At 40.0% G+C, this 22,095-nt stretch overlaps 1 protein-coding gene across 1 annotated transcript in view; it reads left to right on the top strand.

Annotated features, from left to right (window-relative positions):
- Positions 1-10,561: 10,561 nt before the first annotated feature.
- Positions 10,562-22,095, top strand: part of FGF12 (fibroblast growth factor 12) — a 430,891-nt gene continuing 419,357 nt past the window's right edge. The window contains exons 1-2 of the mRNA XM_075861773.1: positions 10,562-10,669; positions 10,753-10,889. Coding sequence (XP_075717888.1) covers positions 10,877-10,889 — 13 coding nt within the window. The 5' untranslated portion in view covers positions 10,562-10,669; positions 10,753-10,876. The remainder of the gene's footprint in view (positions 10,670-10,752; positions 10,890-22,095) is intronic.

Raw genomic sequence — 22,095 nt, forward strand, 5'->3', positions numbered from 1 at the left:
AGTATCCTTGTACTAACACATGTACACCCCCCAAAAAAAATATTTGTGTATGTATATGTGTGTATATATATATATATGTGTGTGTGTGTGTGTGTGTGTGTGTGTGTGTGTGTCTGTTTGTGTATATATATGTATATATATATATATATATATAAGAGACAGCATATCTGTAGCACTCTGACCCTATAGCTATGGATAAGATTAGATATGGTGGCTCAGCAGGAAGTATCACATATGATAGGCTTGGATATAGGGCCAAGCTAACTGACACAGTGGCTCCAGCGCTGTACCCAGGAAAGGTAAGTATAATAATTGTTCTTTTATGTGTCACTAATTTTTTGTGTGTTTTTTTTACAGGTTTGCTTGTTGGACTACTTCGGATTCGAGGAGTACTACGATGATAATATAGTTAACGAGGGTTGTGTGTTTTTTTTTTTATTTCAATAAAATATTTTTTCTGTCCTATTTTTTTAAACATTATTACTAGCGCCTTAGTAATGGCCGCTGGCTGATTGACAGCGTCCATTACTAAGGCGGGGATTCATGTTAGGGCTGCGACTCTTATAGCTACTCCACTGAATGTCCGGGGTACCGGGCAGAAGACCCGGGGTTTGGGCGACATACTATGTAAGTAAATGTGATAGCTCTTCTTCACTGGATCATTTTTTTAGAGGAAAGAAGTGACAAACATTGTTCATTTTTTATGATCTATACAATGAATATGATATTTAATGGTTGGGCAACCCCTTTAATTTTTCTGTTATTTTGTCAAGTAACTGTAATGAATGTAGTTAATCTAGTGGTCTTGTTTTTACTTTGAAATTAACCCTTTCAAGACCGAGCTCATTTTGGCCTTCAGGACCAGCCCCATTTTTTCAAATCTGACATGTTAGTTTATGTGGTAATAACTCTGGAATGCTTTTGCCTATCCAAGCAATTCTGAGATTGTTTTCTCGTGACATATTGTACTTTATATTAGTGGAAAAATTTGGTCAATAAATTCATTGCTTATTTGTGGAAAAACACCAAAATTTTTAGAACATTTGCAAAAATTAAGACTTTTCTAATTTTAAATGTATCTGCTTGTAAAACAGATAGTAATACCACACAAAATAGTTACTATTTCACATATTCCATATGTCTACTTTATATTTGCATCGTTTTTTGAACATTATTTTATTTTTCTAGGACGTTACAAGGCTTAGTACTTTACCAGCAATTTCTCACATTTTCAAGAAAATTTTAAAAGGCGATTTTTACAGGGACCAGTTCAGTTCTAAAGCGGCTTTGAGGGCCTTATATACTAGATAGACCCCATAAATCACCCCATATTAAAAACTGCACCCCTCAAAGTATTCAAAAAAGCATTCAGAAAGTTTCTTAACCCTTTAGGCGTTTCACAGGAATTAAAGCAATGTAGAGGGGAAATTGACAAATTAAATTTTTTTTGCGGCAATTCATTTGTCATAATTTTTTTTCTGTAACACAGACAGTTTTACCAGAGAAACGCAACACAATATTTATTGCCCAGATTCTGCAGTTTTTAGAAATATCCCACATGTGGCCCTAGTGCGATAAAGGACTGAAATACCGGCCTCAGAAGCAAAGGAGCACCTAGTGGATTTTGTGGCCTCCTTTTTTTAGAATATATTTTAGGAACCATGTCAGGTTTGAAGAGGTCTTGTAGTGCCAAAACAGTGGAAATCCCCCAAAAGTGACACGGTTTTGGAAACTGCACCCCTCAAGGAATTTATCTAGCGGTGTAGTTAGCATCTTGACCCCACAGGTCTTCTGCTATATTTATTGGAGTTTGCCTGTGAAAGTGAAAATCTACTTTTTTTCTGAAAAAATATTTTAAAAAAAGATATTTGCAAGGAATAAAGAATAAAATGCACCCCAAAATTTGTAAAGCTACTTCTCCCGATTACAGCAATACCCCATATGTGGAACTAAACTGCTGTTTGGATCCACGGCAGAGCTCACAAGGGAAGGAGCGCCATTTGGATTTTGAAGCGCAGATTTTGCTGGATTGGTTTTCAGTGCCATGTCGCGTTTGCAACGCCCTGGAGGGAGCAAAACGGTGGAAACCCCCCAAAAGTGACCCCATTTTGTAGACTACACCCCTCAAGAAATTTTTCTAGGGGTATAGTTAGCATTTTGACCCCACAGTTTTTTTGCTGAATTTAGTGGAATTAGGCCGTGAAAATGAAAATCTACTTTTTTCTGAAAAAACATAGAAATGTTTAATTTTTACAATGAATAAAGGAGAAAAATCACCCCAAAATTTGTAAAGCAATTTGTCCTGATTACAGCAATTCACCATATGTGGTAATAAACTGCTGTTTGGACCCACGGCAAGACTCAGAAGGGAAGGAACAATATTTGGCTTTTGGAGCTCAAATTTAGCTGGAATGGTTTTTGGGTGTCATGTCGCATTTGCAAAGCCCCTGAGGTACCAAAACAGTGGAAACCTCCCAAAAGTCCCTTTAGGGGACTGGAACGAGCGATCATTAGGTTGCTGGTACAATACACTGCAGTACTAATGTATTGCAGTATAATATCATTTTTACAGGCTCCTGTAACAGCGCAATCGCTTTTCCTGTCCATTAGTCTCGGGTGTCAGCTGTAATACACAGCAGACACCTGCAGAATATGGCGCGGGCGCAGCGCATGAGCCCGCTCCATATATAACCCCCCGCACCACGACATGCTATTAAGTCGTGGTGCGCGAAGGCGTTAATGCGCAGCGGATGCTGCAAAGTGAAAATTAAAATTTTCCACTGATATGCCATTTTAACGCACCAAATGTTGTGCCCAGTTTGTGCCACTGAAGACAAATACCTCATACAATGTTATGCGGGTTCTCCCGGATATAAAATATCATATATGTGGACGTAAGCTGGTGTTTGGGCACGCTGTGGGGCTCAGAAGGGAGGGAGCGCCATTTGGCTTTTGGAGCAGAGAGTTTGCTTGGTAACTGTTCTGTTTGGGGTTTTGCTGATATTTCAGTTTATAATGTGGGGGTCTGTGTAAACTGGGCAGAGTACATCAGGACATAATGAGAGGGTATAATAATTCGGTAAATAAATAATAATTCGCAGATATGTGCCCAATGTCGCACTGATAAATGGCGCCCGATCTTATCAGCTTTTGGACACTGCACAATTTCTGTCGCTATATTCTGAGAGCCAGAACTTTTTTTTTTTTTTCTTCACCGGAGCCGTGCGAGGACTTATTTATTGCGGGACAATCTGTAGTTTTCATTGGTACCATTTTAGGGTACATGTGATTTTTTTTATCCCTTTTTATTAGATTTTTTTGGCAAGCAAAGTGACAAAAAAACAAATTCTGACAATGTATTTTGTCTTTTTTTTTTTTTACACTTTTCACCGTGCGCTATAAATGACATTTTACTTCATTCTGCGGGTCGATACGATTACGGCGATACCAGATGTATATAGTTTTTTTATGTTTTGTGGCATTTGCGCAATAAAATCACTTTTAGATAAAATTATTTATTTTTTGTGTCACCATATTCTGAGAGCCATAACTTTTTTATTTTTCAGTCAAAAAAGCTGTGTAAGAGCTTGTTTTTTTGCGGGACGGGTTGTCGTTTTTATTGGTACTATTTTAGGGTACATGTGACTTTTTGATCACTTTTTATTCTATATTTTCGGAGGGTTGATGACCAAAAAAATAGTGATTCTGACAATGTTTTTTAATTATTTTTTTTGCGCTGTTCACCGGCGGGAAAAATAATATTATAGTTTTATAGTCTGGGTCGTTACGAACGCGGTGATACAAAATATGTGTACTTTTTTTAACATTTTCATTTTTTTCCTATAATAAAAGACTTATTATAGGAAAAAAAGCATTTTTTTGTTTTTGTAACTATTATAACTTGTTTTTACACTTTTAGAAAACATTTTTATTACTTTATTTTTTACTTTTTACTTGAAGACCTGCAGCACTGATGGCTTCTATAATACATTACACTACCTAGGTAGTGTAACGTATTATAAACTGTCAGTGTGACGCTGAGAGTCACACTGACAGGAAGCTTATGAGGACCGGCCTCCGGCTGGTTCTCATAGGCTGCCGTGCATGCCAGACCCGGGGGCCGTTATATGGCCCCCGGTTCTGCCTTATAACCGATTGCAGCACCTGCAATCGGTCCCCGGTAAAGTTTGTTGTAGCAACAAACTTTCCAGTTTGTTGTAGCAACAAACTTTCCAGTTTGTTGTAGTAACAAATTTTCCAGTTCGTTGCTACAACAAGCCTTCCCTGCGATCACATGACCGGGACCTGAACCAATTAGGTCCCGGTCATGTCTCAGGGACCAGAGGCAGGGGTTAACAGCGCGATCCGGGTGTCAGCGGTACTCTGAGACACCTGGATCGTGCTTTTAACACCCACCGTGAATTCACGTCGGCACTGCACAGAGCCGAGCAAATGCCGACGTGAATATACAGTGGGCGGTCGGGAAGCGGTTAAAGAGTCCTGTTTTCTCTTGATCAGTGTCACCTAATGAAAGAACTGAGAATCAATTCAGTTACTCAATTAAACATGAGAGCAATCCAAGGTGGTGAATATGTTTACATATTTGATAGACAGATAGATAGATAGATAGATAGATAGATAGATAGATAGATAGATAGATAGATAGATAGATAGATAGATAGATAGATAGATAGATAGATAGATAGATATGAGATAGATAGATAGATATGAGATAGATAGATAGACAGATAGATATGAGATAGATAGATAATAGGCAGCACTCCACAGCATAGTATTCAAAAAAGTGAAAAACGTTTATTCACCCATATGCAAGATTGCTACGTTTCAGTCCCAATCTGGACCTTTCTGCTTTGAGAAAGGTCCAGATTGGGACTGAAAAGTAGCAATCTTGCATATGGGTGAATAAAAGTTTTTCACTTTTTTGAATACTATGCTGTGGAGTGCTGCCTATTTTTTGAATTCCTAAATCTGGACTATTGGTCATAGTCTGGAGGCTTGCACACACGAAACCCCTGATAGAGGTGATTATTTCAAGATTTGTGGTGCGGTTCTTCTTTGTATTTCCTAGATAGACAGATAGATAGATATGAGATAGATAGATATTAGATAGATATTAGATAGATAGATAGATAGATAGATAGATAGATAGAGGGCCGGCGTTATGATAGATTGTGCCCCATGCGAATTTATCTTTTGGCACCCCAACCCCATCATAAGAAAAATGCACCATGAAAAGTATAATGCCCTATATAGTGTCCCACACAGTATAATGCCCTTTTAGTGCCCCACACACAGTATAATGCCCCTTTAGTGCCCCCATGCAGTATAATAATAATATTTAATAATATAATATATTATGATCTCTTCAAGGACACAGTATTTTGTCCTCTAATTGTGCCCACACAGTATTATGCCCCCTATGTGCCACACACAGTATAATGTCCGCTTAGTGGCCTCCAAACAGTATAATGCCCCCTCCCATTGCTGCCACACACAGCCCCCCTTGTAGATAGTGCCTCCTTTAGATTGTGCCACAGAGCCTCCCTGTAGACAGTGCCATAATCCCTCACCTCCTCCTTATAGACAGTGCCATTCAGCCCCCACCTCCCCCTTGTAGACAGTGCCATATAGCCCCCCACCTCCCCCTTGTAGACAGTGCCATACAGCCCCCCACCTCCCCCTTGTATACAGTGCCTCCAAACATTTTTTTTTTTACTCATCTAGGCCCCGTTCCCATGACGAATGGAGCTGTTCCCATGACGATGGGATCCTTGTGTAGGCTGTCGTGATCCAGTGATGTCATCACGCTGGCCTGCGCAGGGATCCCTAGTACATATTTTACAGACCTTTTTGGACTCGAGGCACCCCTGTAAAAAAAAATGTCCTCAGGGCACCCCTACCAAAAATTGTTTAGAGAAAGACAGAAAACGGCTAAAAACAAGCACTACACTCTTAGGGTATGTTTACACAGCGTTTTTTTTTTTGGAAGACAGAAAAAATCTGCCTCAAAATTCCTTCAGGAATTTTGAGGCCAATTTTGAATTGACAGCGTTATTTGAATTTTTGTTTCCATTTTTTTAATCCGTTGAAGGTAATGCAATAGATGCAAGCAAAAAAGCACTCAAAACGAGCACCACAGGTATTTTCTGCCTCCTATTAATTTCAATTGATGGTCAGAGGTGGAAACCACTTGAAGACCATCAGCCCCCCACTCAAAGTAAAATAACCATCAGCCCACCACTCACAGTAAAATGGCCAACAGCCCCCAATAATAGTAAAATGACCTTCAGCCCGCCACTCTAGCTAAAATGACCATCAGCACGCCACTGACAGATGCCCCATGTAGATAGTGCCTCACAACCCTCTGTAGGTAGTACCACACAGCCCCCTGTAGGTAGTGCCACACAGCTCCCTTGTAGGTAGTGCCACACAGCCCTCTTGTAGGTAGTGCCACACAGCCCCCTTGTAGGTAGGACAGAGCACTTGATGTCTCTGTCCATATATGGACAGTGACATCAGGGGCAACTCCTGAAGCGGAATCCCCGTCCACAGCGTTGCCGACGCTGTTACCAGGGATTTCACTCTAGGAGAAGCCCCTGTCATCTCTGTCCATTTATGGACAGTAATGTCAGAGGCTTCTCTTGGAGCCAAATCACTGGCCACGCAGCCAGCAACGCTGTGGACGGGGATTCTGTTTCAGGATATATGGACAGAGACATCAAGCGCTCCGTCCAGGAGCGAAATCCCCCGGCCACGGGGGGAGTCCGCTCCTTCAGGGAGATACAGTGGCGCTACAGATGTAGCCATCTTTAACTTGACTCCGACAACTTGCTGCAGCCTGATATCACACAACAAAATCCATTGAAAAGTCATTGAAAAAGTCTAGATAAGGGATCTAGCCACTGTTTATTTAATGTGTTAAAAGTCAAGGTAAAGACGGCTGTAATGTCGGGGTAGGGAGACAGACAGGTGAGCCCTAATCTACCCGCCACTCAGTCCCTGCCTACTTGCAACGACCCGCCCTAGGCGACGGGGTACAACTGGGCGACGGTCCCTACACTCAATAGGTGCACGACAGACAAACCGACAAGGGTACAATGGGGAAGTTGCCCACGGGAACACCATGAGCAACAAGCGAGGTGAACGAGCCGAGTGAAACCAGGAGATGAGAGAGGTACAAAAACGCTGAGCAGAAGAGTGGTCAGTAAAGCCAAGGTCAAATACAAGCAGAGGGTAGTAGTTCAAGAAGCTGCAGCAGGGCCAGGAAAAAAGGCAGAGAAGAATCACAAGCAAAGGAGGAACAGGAAAGGCAGGTATAAATAGACAGAGGGCGGGAGCTAGCGCCGTCTGGCCAGGCTGTGATAGGCTCTCCCACTCCTAAGCCTGCCATCCTGGGTGGTGGAAGATGGAGTCAGTCTCACAGACATAGAAGCAGGTGCAGACTGATTACCTATGGGCGTTGACACAGAAGCTATGTCTGGCAGATCCTTTACAACGACTACATCTGTATGTACTGGAAGGGTGCTATCTACAAATGGGCTGCAAAAAATCTCCTCCTCCTCACATGCACCTTGCACTGGGAGGAGAGAAAGCACGGCCGTGGCAGTGCTTCAGAGGAGTGTCACAGCACCCCTGGAGGGTTCTCAGGGCACCCCTGGGTGCTGCGGCATCCCGGTTGGGAACCACTGGCCTAGTAGATAGCAGAGCAGGGAGATAAGGACGCAGATACTATTGAATGTGGCGTCGCTACCGCTGTAAAGGCCTCAGCGGCTGCTAGCGGTGCCGCCAGCCATGGGAGGGGTCCCGTCGCGATGTGTGCCCTCATGCTTGGTGTTGCCGCAAGCAGCCGCTATGGCTGCTACAGCGGTAGCGACACCACTAAAAGAAGAAGCGCCTGGGCGGAAAGGCAGCTGCTGAGTCGCCGGGTCCGGGCGCTTCTGAAACACAAGTAGGGGAAGGGAGCCAGAGCAGCGCCCCTTCCACCTGCTAGATTGATGCAATAGCACAGGTCGCACGCACCTGAGGCTGGCCCTGGATAGATAGATAGATAGATAGATAGATAGATAGATAGATAGATAGATAGATAGATAGATAGATAGATATAGATAAATAATTAGCTCTAGTATGTATGTATGTATGTATGTCTTTGATAAATCTATCTATCTATCTATCTATCTATCTATCTATCTATCTATCTATCTAATCTAATTTAATCTATCTCCTGGCCTTACAAACATATTCTCCTCTAGAGGCATTACACCATAAAATGGGACACGGTGTGCTTCCCTGTGCATGGGGGCTTACTCTGAGTTGAGAATTGAACACACTATTTGCAGTCCTGTTCAAAAGGTAACCTATTGTATTTTCATGAGGCATTGTGCCAAATAATACCCTTAGTTCTCCAATAGTTGCATCCTCATCTAGGCCTGGTCTTGTTGCATAAATTACTTGATAGCCACTACTGCAACTCTCTTCAAGCAACATGTCAGGATAAATTGTTACCCTGACATTGCGGTCTAATTGATGTCTGTGTTGCGCTAGGCACAATCTGCTTTGATCAGACATAATGAAAGGGTGGACACAGTTCCTATACTCATTTCTTTTTTCAATTTATTTTCTATTAACCCCTAAGACTGGATTTACACATAGCGTTTTGCTGTGTTTTTGTGCGTTTTTAATGGTATTTTTGTTGCATTTTCTTAGTACGGCTAGATGTTACAACAAAGTCTAGAGTAAAATATAAAATTTATTACACACCATTGCGTTTTGGTTTGTAGAGTTTTTGAGGCAATTTGTGGTCATTGGCGTTTTTTTCCAAAACGCAGCATGCTCTGGGTATGGCGGTTTTTTTCAGGCGTTTTCCCCATAGGCTTCTCTAAAGGACTTCAAAAATGACAGAAAGCATGTACAGTATGAAACCAAATGATAAATGCCAGCTAAAACACCATTAAAAACGCGTTAAAAAACGCATGCTTCATTTTTTGATGCAGTTTAAATTGCTAGAAAAGTTCTGTGTGTGAACAAGGCCTTATACATGACATTTTTTTGACTTAATGACCAGATATTTTTAACCTTTTTTCACCACTTAGGATGGTTAAATGGCTGTAACCTTTTTATTAGGTGGTTAATGATTTTTGTGACAGATAGGGCTTTATTTATTTTTTACCATTTTAACACACACATATTATTTGCTTTGTTAGAATTATCAGGCTTTTAATGTGTAAAACATAGTAAAGAGAAATATCTATTTTTACATAAATAAATAATGACATATATAAACCCTAAATAGAATGTATACTTGTTTATGCCGCTGTTTTGATATCTAACATGGTCTATTAAGAAAAATTGTGACGGGCATATGACGTTAGTTACAACAGGCAACCGGGGGGGGGGGTGGTTATTATCGTTTTTGGCATTGTTGATTTGTTTTTTTTTATTATTTATTTATATATTTTTTATTATATATATATATATATATATTTTTTTTTTATTACAACTTATTTTATTACAACAAAAAACACGGCAGGCGGTACGGAGAGGAGGTTCATTGGTCACTAGATGGACAAGAAGGGCAATACAGCGCTTTTATTTTAAAAATTGGAAAGTAATTGTCTAATCCAATGTAGGGAGATCTGAGTATTCACAATAATGACCTGAATCCGCGTGACTGTTGTTCCTTCATACACGCGTCCGGTAATACGGCAACGACTACTCGCGCAGCTACTTGTGCAACCAGGGGATCCCGCTGCAGCACCAAGACACCTCGTGACAGAGTATCACAAAATCAAAGCTGGTCATCTCACGCCACACGTCTCAGGATTTATTGAGATAAGAGGAATGGGAAAGAAGGACACATCTGTACAAAAGTCAATGGCTACTATGTCAGCGTGTAGTGTTTCTAGAGGTATGTCAGATAAAGTAGCGAGGATTAGGGTAAAAACACCTTTCTGGACATAGCATCACCTCAGCCTGGAATGGCTGATAACAGAGAATAATACATTTTAGTCAAATGCAGCAAATGCTGATAAATGTAGTATCCCTTTAAGAGTAGCAAATACAAGGGACAATCTGTTGTTATCAGCAACGTTTGAATGACTGATAAACATATAATAGAGGTAAAAAAAAAATAATAATAAATAAATAAATATATATATATATATATATCTCCTACACGACATGTGAAGGGGTTTGCTTGCAGCCAGAAGTCATCAAATATACATTCTTCACGTGTAACTCGCAACATTTTGTGAACATTGAAGTTCAACTATTTAGGTATAGTCCATAATATGAGAATTAAGAAACCTAAACCTATATGCTGAGGTAAACTACATCACCCATATGCCATGCAACCTTTGTAATGCACCGTGCATGGACAGACTAGTCCCAGGCTACATTTGCATGGTGCACTTCCCGGTTTGCAGCAGGAAATCCACGCCATTTTTTACCTTGTGATCTCGGTGAGTAAACGCTACAGCACCGCTTCACAGGAAGGCTTGTGTAACGCTACCAATAGGGGAGACTGGCGGACATGCGCAGTGGAGACCAGTGCGACTGCTTGTACATAGCGGGGCTGTGGTGGGCTGATCTGGCACTACACCTGCAGCACCACAGTCAGTGGACAGCTCCGCTCTGCAGCACCACGACCCAGGTAACTGGCGCCCTTCTAACATAACAATCCTCCTCCAGTCATCATCCTCATCCTCACCAATGTCATCTGATGGTTGATTGCAGATCCAGGGCTGCAGGGACCCCCATCCACGGCATCATCCACAGAAAGGCTGCAAGGAGGATTCTGCAGAGGAATAGCACAGCTTCCAAGTTCCCACAACTTCCAGGCACTTAACAAAGGGCAGCAATGGAAACCAAAGGTAGGAGAAGCTCTTGAACATGTGTGGTCTCGGTGGGGAATACAGCTGAGACTGCAATGCTGTGGGGAAGAGTGCTGCTCCTGCTGCTGCTGATGATGATGATGCTGCTGGGTCGATCATACACATCCCAATGCAGTATTGCCGGGATATATTCTTGTAATGATGGGATCCAGTGGATTCCTTAGGAGGGCAGACATGTATCTCCCTGTGTCATTGCGATGTATGCTAGGCGAGGCACACAGGAGATGCTGCTGGATTGTGCATCATTAATATATGCAGTATGTCTGGGCAGGGTGCTCAGCCTCCTCCATTCAGTCTCACTAGGTATGACAGCACTATACAGATAAAAGTTCTCTGATCCTGAGGAGACCTCTCCGCCTCTATGTGATCCAGTGCCACCAGTGAGCTTAAGTAGATTATTAATATGTCAGCTGATGTCAGATTGCACATATATGTATATATGATTGTGGATTTGGATATAGGAACTTCGCTGTGGTTGAGAGGATGAGGATAATACAGTATATGGACTGGATGTAGTGGTATGTTGGATAGCAATAATGCAATAAGAACAAAGGACATTATCCCACAGGCCTATATTTTACTTGGTAGGTGTTTCTGAACCCTTAGTGGAAAGGCTCCAGCCCCCGTCTTCCTAACTATGAACACTTAGAAGAAAAACTCTTGCCCCCCCTTCTTCTTTCCAGTTAAATCTTAGAGGAAAGGATTCAGCCCTCTTCTTCCTTCCTATGAACCCGTAGTGTAAAGGCTCCAGCTCCCTTCTTCCTTCCTGTCAACCCTTTAGAGGAAAGGTTCCAGCCTTCTTTTCTTTAATGTGAACCCGTAGTGGGAAGGCTCCAGTCCCCTTCTTCCTTCCTGTAAACCCTTAAAGGAAAGGCTTCCGTCCCCTTCTTCCTCTATGTGAACCCTTACCAGAAAGGCTCTAGCCCCCTTCTTCCTCTCTGTGAACCCTTAGCAGAAAGGCTTTAGCCCCCTTTTTACTTAATGTGAACCCTTAGTGGAAAGGCTCCAGAACCCTTCTTCCTTCCTGTGAACCCCCAGTGGAAAGGCTCCAGCCCCCTTCTTCCTCCCGTGAACCCTTAGAGGAAAGGCTCCAGCCCCCTTCTTCCTTCCCGTGAACCCTTAGAGGAAAGGCTCCAGCCCCCTTCTTCCTTCCCGTGAACCCTTAGAGGAAAGGCTTCAGCCCCCTTCTTGCTTAATGTGCACTCTTAGTGGAAAGGCTCCTGCCCCCTTCTTCCTTAATGTGAACCCTTAGAGGAAAGTCTCCAGCCCCCTTCTTCCTTCCTGTGAACCCTTAGGGGAAAGGCTCCTGCCTCCTTCTTCCTTAATGTGAACCCTTAGAGGAAAGGCTCCAGCACCCTTCTTCCTTCCTGTGAACCCTTAGAGGAAAGGCTCCAGCCCCCTTCTTCCTTAATGTGAACCCTTAGTGGAAAGGCTCCAGCACCCTTCTTCCTTCCTGTGAAACTTAGAGAAAAAGCATCAGCCCCCCTTTCCTTCCTGTGAAAGCTTAGAGAAAAAGCATCAGCCCCCCTTTCCTTTCTGTGGACCATTAGAGCAAAGGCTCCAGTCCTCTTCTTACTTCCTATGAAGCCTTAGCAGAAAGGCTCCAGCCCCCCCTTTCCAGGATGGACATATCTTCATATCACTATAAGGAAGTAAAGGCCCGTGTATATGTTAGTTGCCTGCTAACGTTAACACTTACACAGTTTATGGTGTCTTAAGACATTCCTGATTTATTTTAAATCGAACCACAGTCCAGTACAGGCCATGTAACCCCAAAAATGTGCACTAAAAGTAAGTTCTCCTTTGAGATATGACTTCCTGTATTAGCATTGCACATTGTCGGTCCTGAAGGTCACACACTAATACTGAAAGTAGCTAAGTGATCAAATGAGAAGGAATAGCATTATACTCTGACTTCACTATTGGACACAGTAATAGAGGCTCCTAGGCTTTGACTTGCTATGATTTTCTATATGCCAGTCCAAACCTTTTAAGAATGAAGCAGATTTTTATTGCAGTTTAATTCTCACTACTGCATAGGGAATTCTACATGCAAGTATAATGCTTTCTGTGTATGTGCCTGCCCTCTAACATCAAATAGCTGTCATCTATGAATCGTCAATAATATAAAAACATACCAAACTTTTTGAAATGGTAATGATGATATTAACTTCTCACTCCTATGCATATATTTACATGCAAGCATCAAAATGTAATACTGATTTCTGAGGATAAAGAACCTATCTTTAATTGACTATAGAGGAAATTCAATACAAAGCGTGTATAACGTGCCATTACTTTGAAGATTTATCATGGTAGGTGAAAGGGCCATTTCTATTTGAGAAATGTGTTACATGATAATATTGTCCAGGAATTTCTGAATAAATAACTAGTGATTTGTAAATTCTTCAGAATCATTAAAATGGCTTTACAGTTTTTGTATTACTTCATTGGGCAAGTGATTTGGAAATAAGGCCATTCAGTGTTTTAGTAAGAGTTATTTGAGGAAAATGGTCATTCAAGGGAGAATGAAACTATAACAGATTAGGCATAAATAGAGAGGCTACTAATAATTGTAGAAGAAAATCCTCAGCACATCCACATTTAGAAAAATCTAAAAAGAGTTTTATTTCAACATGATGTAAAAGTCCATAAGACACAGGTGGGAAGTGTTACCTCTGTGCATGTGCTGAGGATTTTCTTCTACAATTCTTCATTTCATTGGATCCTTGCCTGCCTGCAAGACCCCTTTTCCGACTGCACTCCAACTGAGGAACTACAGATCCCAGGACAATCTATTGGGTGAGCACACCTGCGGCTTCTATTGCTGCTATTTTGTTTTTGTTCGCACTAATAATACTTCTAAACATTCCCACATTCTCATATTTTATATCAAATAAACATCCACTATGAATGCAATCTATTGTGTTTTAAAAGCCTTTTAAGGTTGGGGGCAAGCTAAAGGTAGCATCCTTAAATTAAATTACAAGACAAGATCTGTGATCTACTGTATATGGAGAATTATTACAATCCTAAATTCTGATAAAATCCTGAATTCTATCCAATTAAATCCATATTAATGAAGGTTTATAGTAACTTTTCATGAATTACAGTATAATAAAACATGAGCAGAATATCTGTCCGAAGGCACCTCTTTCATAAACGATTAGGGAATCATTGAAACTCCTTATACAATCCATGAAAATTTATTTATATATATATATATATATATATATATATATATATATATATATATATATATATATATATATATATATATATATATATAGGTAGAGATAAGCAGCACTCTGCGACAGATTCCAACACAGTAATGGGTGCAAGCAGGTAATCCAGATCCGAGGATTATAAGACATAAACAAAAGAAATCCCACAGCACTCCGATGGTTCCAAAAAGTATGTGATTTATTCAGTCAACAGCTGCAACGTTTCCATCCTGCTATAGGACCTTTTTATATTGAAAAAGGTCCTATAGCAGGACGGAAACGTTGTAGCTGTTGACTGAATAAATCACATACTTTTTGGAACCATCGGAGTGCTTTGGGATTTCTTTAGTTTTTATATATATATATATATATGAAAAAGAATGGCGTCAGCACACTGCGACACTAATGGCACCTAAACCACTAAATATAAATAAATATGCACTAAAGCTTAATCTACTTATAATAGGGAGGTTCTTAGTGCACATTTTGATCAAAAAGTGTTTGCCCACCTGCCACGACAAAGCGACCTCTGTAAGTATATATATGTTGCTCATCTCCAAACAGGAGTGCTGAATGTGCTGCATTTATAAAAAACTGAACCAATATGATAGTCATGAAAACGGAACTAGTGTTGAATTGACTCCGCAAATACTTCCTTGTATTATAGGGTACTGTACATGGCTTACTATTTAAAAAGCTGGTAAAAATCTAAGCTAGTATAATCAATTACATACTCCCATTCTTAGTATGGTTAAGTTATTAAAAGGCAAATCCAGCCAAAACCTGAAAATTCAGGTGTGATTGTGCCTGTCCATATGCTCCGCCTCCAAAGTCATGGCCCTGTAGCAAGATATGGAAAACTGCCTGAAGAACTGACATCCAGGCAGCCCTGACCTTCATTTCTTGACCCTGCTGAGCCATTATTTTGTTAATCAGGGAGACAAATTAACCAGTGACCACTGTGTTCTCTCCGTGTGAATTCAGCAGACTCAAGAACAATGCTGTTATAGGATTTAGAGGAACATATAGATTATGCTTCAATGTAGTGAAATCAGTAAAATGTGCAGGTGCTTGTCCTTTAAATGGTCACTAACTTTTCAACAAACTTTGCATAATTCAAGATTACAAACGAATATAAGAAACTTTGTAATATATCTTATTAGAGAAAAATTACTTTTTCCATTTATCAGCGCCCCCCTCCTAACTGTTCACTCACTTAACTTACTGCTGGACTATCAGCTCACTGAAGGATCAGGTTACATGCTGACCATAGTAGTCTATGGAGAGTGGAGGGGGAGAAGAGAGCAGTGTGAGAGAGAGGCAGAGAGAGACACAGACGCTGCTGCAGCTTACATTTAGTGTTATATCTTACCTCAGTGCGGGTTTCACAGCACGGGTTCATACATTGCTCACTTCTGCAGTATAATCTCTTTTATGTTGCTGCTGTTTCTGAGGTTGTGTTAAGGGCCTTTTACACCTGTTGATATTTGGCCAGTGCAGCGAGCGCAGATCAACGAGACATTGTTGATCGTGGGCTTGTTTGCTCCTATCACACAGAGCTATGGATGGGGACGAGCGGTCGTTACCCCGATCGCTTGTCCCCATACATTATTATCATGTCGGCAGTGCATCTCTGTTTACACAGAGATATGTGCTGCCGATACGATAATATTTCACTTTTTTAAAACGATACGATCAGCGGATGATCGAGCGCTTGCTCGTTCATCTGCTGATCGCTGCCCTTTTTACACAGGGCAATTATTGGGAACGAGCGTTCTATGAACGCCTGTCTGCCCGATAATCGCCCAGTGTAAAAGGGCCTTTACAATGAGATATGGGAGCAGAATGTTCTCTTATCTATGTGTGCAATGTATGTCAGACATGATAGCCGTTAAGCTCCATCTACTAGCTTAGGAAAAACTGAGAATTAGAGAGAGAGCCTGCAGAGGGGAAAAATGCTAAAATATGCAGAATACAAGTCATTTAGTGGCCAGAACTAGTGTTATTTCTCATATCAACACACTGTGGGAATGTTTTACTGTGGTACCTACTCCGCACAGCCTTATCAGGGTCCTTATCTGAGGTCTCCTGATGAGTCCTGTGACAACTGTTTGAACGAAATGCATCAGGAGAGTAGGTGGGACATTTCAGGGTAACAATGGGTAAAGGGTTGGTACCAAAAGGGGTCAGGTTTTCGGGGGAAGCAACCCTGTATAGGCATCAAGGATACTGTTATCCACCTGGGTTGGGCTAAAAAGGGACAATGGACGTGTCTCCCAACCATATGGATTGCCAGTAAGGATTGCCTGAGCCGTTTGCTGACCTGCACATAGTATGAACACCTTTCGTAAGACCATTCTATATTTTCCACGTATACCTTTATTAAATCTGTTAGGTACTATATTATGGATCTCTGAATTTTCAGGAAACACTAGAAGATATCATAGATTTGAAAAGCATGAATGGTCTGTGCTCTCTTCAGGGCAGGGACATTTGTGGTTATTGTAACCATTGTATGTTTTGTATAGTTTTCACATATGCAACTTTTTGAAAGAAAAAAAAAAAGGATTATTAAAAGCTTTGTTTTAATATTTTTTCACCTCTGCTGCTGTGGAATTTTTTTCTTTTCACTAATATTTCCTACATTTTTATCTTGCCAAGAACATTTACTCCTACAGATTCTCCATATTTTTTTTGTATAAACACTCAGCTCAGCTAATTAGAGGAATCTCCAAGGTGGTGCCTTGTGCTACGGGTTCATTGAGTTAAATAAGTGGCAGTTCTGCACCAATAGTTCCATACTTGCAACATGGTTGATTATAAAAGATTATGATTTTAAGTCAATCTTGCTAACTATAACATTTTGCTAAAAATTGTGTTGTCTTGTCAGGGAAAATGGAATAATAAAATGACTGTCAGTGACAGGAGCAACCACATTTTTCTCCTATGATTTATTTTTCTCTATGGAAGAAAGCCTTGGAGAATGTGGCCAATGAATTGGAATTTTTTTTTTTATTGAAAAATACAGCTTTCTGAAGTTATAGAGGTTGTTCTGCATTTGGATTAAAAAAAAACAAAACAACAAAAAAAAAAAACAGCGCGACTATTGTCTGTGTCTATTATTGCAGCTTACCCACATTTTAGTGAATGGGGCTGAGCTGCAATACAAGACACAACCCATGAACAATAGAAGTGCCGTTCCAAAAAAAAAAAACGGATTTTTTTCTTCTTCTAATCCCTTCAAAACAAAACATTGGCACAATTTACAATGACAGTGGAACAAATTAATAAGACTGCTTGTAATAAGAACCCATCTACAAGGCACTATAAACAGTATTACTATACAGTATACAGCAAGCTATAGAAAATAATAATAAATGTTGACATGATATTTGTGTGAATATATATGTAGAATCTGTTGCTGAAAAAACAGGTCCTCAAATAATAGCTAAAACTTTATCACATGGTATAATAATAAAATGATGATACAAGTGAGGAACAGTCTGCTTTTCGAGATGAAGGTTTCACATATCTTCCTATACGTAAATGTAGACCCATTAATACTGTCATTAGACAGACCACTATAGTTCACCCAACACAGGGTTTCCCCAACTCCGTGGCCTTCAGTGGAACATACACAAACTAGAATAATATCACGCTATACTAGTCTATCATTTTCTTCTTTTGAGTAAGACGTGTTCTCGGAAGTAAACAAGTTCATACATAACCTGTCAATGTGTTACTTTACTTCTTTCTGCTGTTCGCACACTTTAATTTTTTCGTTGCAAGTTGCTATTTTGAGACTGGGTTTTCAAAAGGCTTTTCTGAAGCATTGCTTTTGAGATGTCCATGTTTGTTTATTCTTTATACTTGGTGCGCTACCTTGAATACCCACGTCACATGCAAATGTTTGCTATGTTATTTATATTACACCTATACAAAGATACACGGAAAATCAGCCAGTAAATGTATGACAAATCTTTATTATTCATAAATATACATAAAAAGTACCACATCAAGATAAAACCTAACATACACGCATTACCTACGATAAGCGGAACCCCTCACTGTGCTGGTCCAAATCCTTCAAGGTATCCCCAATATAACAACTACAACAAAATGCAGTGGTGTACAAAACCATTAACTAGTGAGAAGTGGGTGAAAACCCCACATAATAGTAATAATGGCTAAACCAAAACATGAGTTGAAAGAGGCATGCAGACCAGATCAGTGAGGAGTTCCATTGGGGTCGGAACTCCTCACAAATCTTGTCTTTTTGTAGTCTAGAGAAAGCGCATTGACACAAAACAGCTGATGCCTGCGTAGTACTCACTGTTTTCCCCAGTTTTATCTACTAAGAAATAAAGACTAAAAGAAACGTCATTGGGTGAGTGCCACTCTTTCTTTCCTACTACTTGGAGATACTGTTTGGACTTATTGTTTCTTGAGTTGAGCACCCCTTGTGTCTTGCATTACTTGACCTGCTGAAATTCCTAGCCAGTTTTTGCCCTCCGCCTGAAGCACTACCCCATGCAGTGCCAACCCACTCTCTCTTCTTTTACTTGTATTCTCTCTTAGTCATTAAAGGTTTACAATCGGCCATTAATACAATTTGCAGCAATCAGAAGCTTTCGCTTTATAAAGTTAGGTGCTAGAAGAATAAAATATTTATTTAGACCGACTAAAAAGATAGATGTAATGAATGGTGATCAATTAGGGAAGTTTTAGATGAAAGGAGTTCTTTAACATTGACTATCTTTGAGATGGGCAATAATGTTTGATGTGGTGCTCCGACCTCCAGGACCCCTGACCATCAGTATATTAAAGTGGTCATGGGCCTCCTGCGACCGTCATGTTTGTTTATTATATAAATTGGAATAGCAGCTCATCCGTACGAGCAGCTGTGCCTGGTACTGTAGCCTGTCCCATTGAATTAAATGGAAAGAGCAGCAGTAACCGGCACAGTCTGACAAGCTGTGATGAACCATTGTGCTTATATAAACATTATAAGGAAGGCGACAGTCACAGACCATTCATTTTGCTAATTAATGGAAAACTCGCATGTTGGACTCCCACCAAGCAAACATTGATGGCTTATCCTATGGATAGCCCATCAATTTTAAAGTCCCGTAGAACCCCTTTTTAATAGAAACTACACATACTGTTTTTTTTTTATTTGGTCTTGCATTGTCTTCATTAATAAACCCTGCTCAATGTTGATATTAATGGAAAACCAGGGTTATCACATGATTATAATCATGGATATAGTCTGCTAAAAAAACGCTTATATAATTCACTGTGACTATATGATTTAATGTGAAGATGTCCATGTGTCATAGCACTTAACTTTCTGGGTTGTTTGCTATTGCTGTCTATAGGAGTTCTTATTGTCTGGCTACTAAAAAGAAAATCAAACTGGCTCTGACCCTGGTCAAGTGATTGGTCAACCCCTAGATCATACAGTCAATAGGCAATATTATTAACATAAATAAGCTACAATATACAAGACAAAAACTGATAAAGATGATATCTCATATTGTTTTTTAAAGGGGGGAGGCACGCTCTGCTTGTTTCCTCATTATAATTACAGTCCCAGCCACTCCAGTGATGTCATAGTCCATCTGTCTCTTCCCTCTGCTACATATATCAGCATCTGACACAGGGACTATTTCTTTATAAAGTTGTGAGGGGAGATTATGAAACTACCAATATGTACTAGGCTAAAAAAAAGTTGTCTGACATGCCTCGCGAATTGAAACAAATTTCCGATGGCATGTGTGCCATTTAAAAAAAATTTACAAAATTGGCACCATTTGGACTGTGAACTGTATTCTAAATGAACGAATCCTATAAGATTATTCATAAATCTACCCTATTCTATTTAAAGGTGTTTTTCCATTCAGAGGTTGAATCCTTACCTTTTGGAATAACAGAGGTCTAATCAAAGTGGACACACAATGCAGCGCAGCTCTCTTCATTGCAGTCTGTAGAAGTTATGTATAGTAGAGTTATAGCTGTTTTCATTTTCATTCTTCTGTTATTAACAAAATTGTTATACAGAATATATATGATTGTTGAGAGAGTAATATCCTTGTAGAAGTAGATGAATATTTTAATGTTACAATAAATGTTCCTACTTATTTTTTCAATTTATGAAGCACAAAGCTCAGTTGGAAACCAGTTGTTCCACTTCTCGATATTTCCCTTAGTATATGAACTTGATACACGGAGATGCAGCGGCGCTGTGTTTTGAGGCTATTTACAGCTGAGCAGTGCCAGCGTCTTTGAATCAATGCCTGCAATAACAGAGAGAATGAGATGTACTGCGTATATTCTACTGAAAACAGTATATACAGCCTTTTAGACATACTGTAACATTATGTTTGATTTTTTTTTATAAGAAGCAAGGCTAGATCTAACTTATGTTTAATTTTCTTATTATATAACAGGTAAAAGTTTCTCGATTGTAGTGCAGTTTATCAAAATAACCGAAATCCATATGTATAAGTGAACAAACAGAAATAATGAACTTTATCTAAAAAGAACTCTCAGTAAATAAAAGACAGATTTCAGAGTCTGATAAAAGCTATAATCTGTGTTTATAGGCAAAATGAATATGTTGTATGTAACGTCAAAATACTGTATATTAAACTATAAAATAGATTGCTATGATTTCTTAACCAAGACTTTGTGTATACTGTATAGATACAATACTACTGCATAGTTTAGCAATTTGCTCAAAAAGGCTCACAAGTACTTACCTCCAAGAAGCTAAAATAATATGTTTTCATTTCTTAACATTCAGACATGTAAAAATAAATAGAGGCATGGAAAGGGGAAATCTACTCATGGAAAATCATTTCGGAGTCTGTAAATACAGAAGATTAGGTGAGTGGGTGCCACATTAGAGAAGTCTAAATAGTGGAGAAAGGGCACAATAAGATGAAAGGCACAAAGATCGGGCCGGACTGGCCCACTAAAGGCCCAGAGGATCCTCTGGTAGGCCCAGGCTCTCACACAATAATGGGCCACAGAGATCAAGCAGAAGACAACCCTATTCGGAGCTGACTTTGGAGCCAATCACTTACCACTAGTTTACTAATCAGTTATTCCATGCAAAAAAAAAAAAAAAGTGCCAATGCTATAATGTCTGAAGTAGTAATAAGCAGCGGAGCTGTCCAATTTGCACAATATTTGTGGGAGTAGTCATGAAAACCCCAGGACTGAGCAAGTACTCTGCTTCATATGACTGATCAGTTATAGTTATCAAATATCGGTTGTGTGTTCCAAAAGTGTTGCTAGGGTCTTAAGGGGCACAAGCCGCCGACAAAAAACAAACAAATTATGTATATATATATATATAATGAGGAAAGCTTTCATAACACATGGCAGGCTTAAATACACCACCTCAGCTGTAAACTAACCCTGGATATTGCTTTATGATGAAAGTTCTGTGGAGCTTGGAACCGGCATCCATAGAAGATCTGTCCCCAAATAATTTGTCCTGTCATAAAAATGAGTATATATATATATGAATATATATAATATACCTCTAAATAGTACAGTCAGTTACCATATAATACCTCTATATAAGGGCCAAATAATACCGCCACACCATGACCATGCTACTGAATTAAAAACACTCTACAAAGACCAATATTACCCCCATACAGTGACTATATAGTGGTAGATACTAGTCCTACACAGGTGCTCTGCAGACTGTATAAGTGAGTACTTTACAGTTAAATCCAGAGACTCACAGGTGACCTTTTCTCTGAAGCCTTTCATTTCCCTTTCTATTTTTTTCTCCATCGGATCTAGCCTTCCATGAAGAATTCTCCCAACCATGACTTGTGTTTGCAGAGTTGGCATCTTTTTCTCCTCACTTTTCTAGCACCCTATTTCCCAACCTCTGCACAAACTTCCCATCCTGCTACCCCTTTAACAATACCATGCTGCTG

This window comes from Rhinoderma darwinii, chromosome 4 (assembly GCF_050947455.1).
Source record: "Rhinoderma darwinii isolate aRhiDar2 chromosome 4, aRhiDar2.hap1, whole genome shotgun sequence".
NCBI classification, from domain to species: domain Eukaryota; kingdom Metazoa; phylum Chordata; class Amphibia; order Anura; family Rhinodermatidae; genus Rhinoderma; species Rhinoderma darwinii.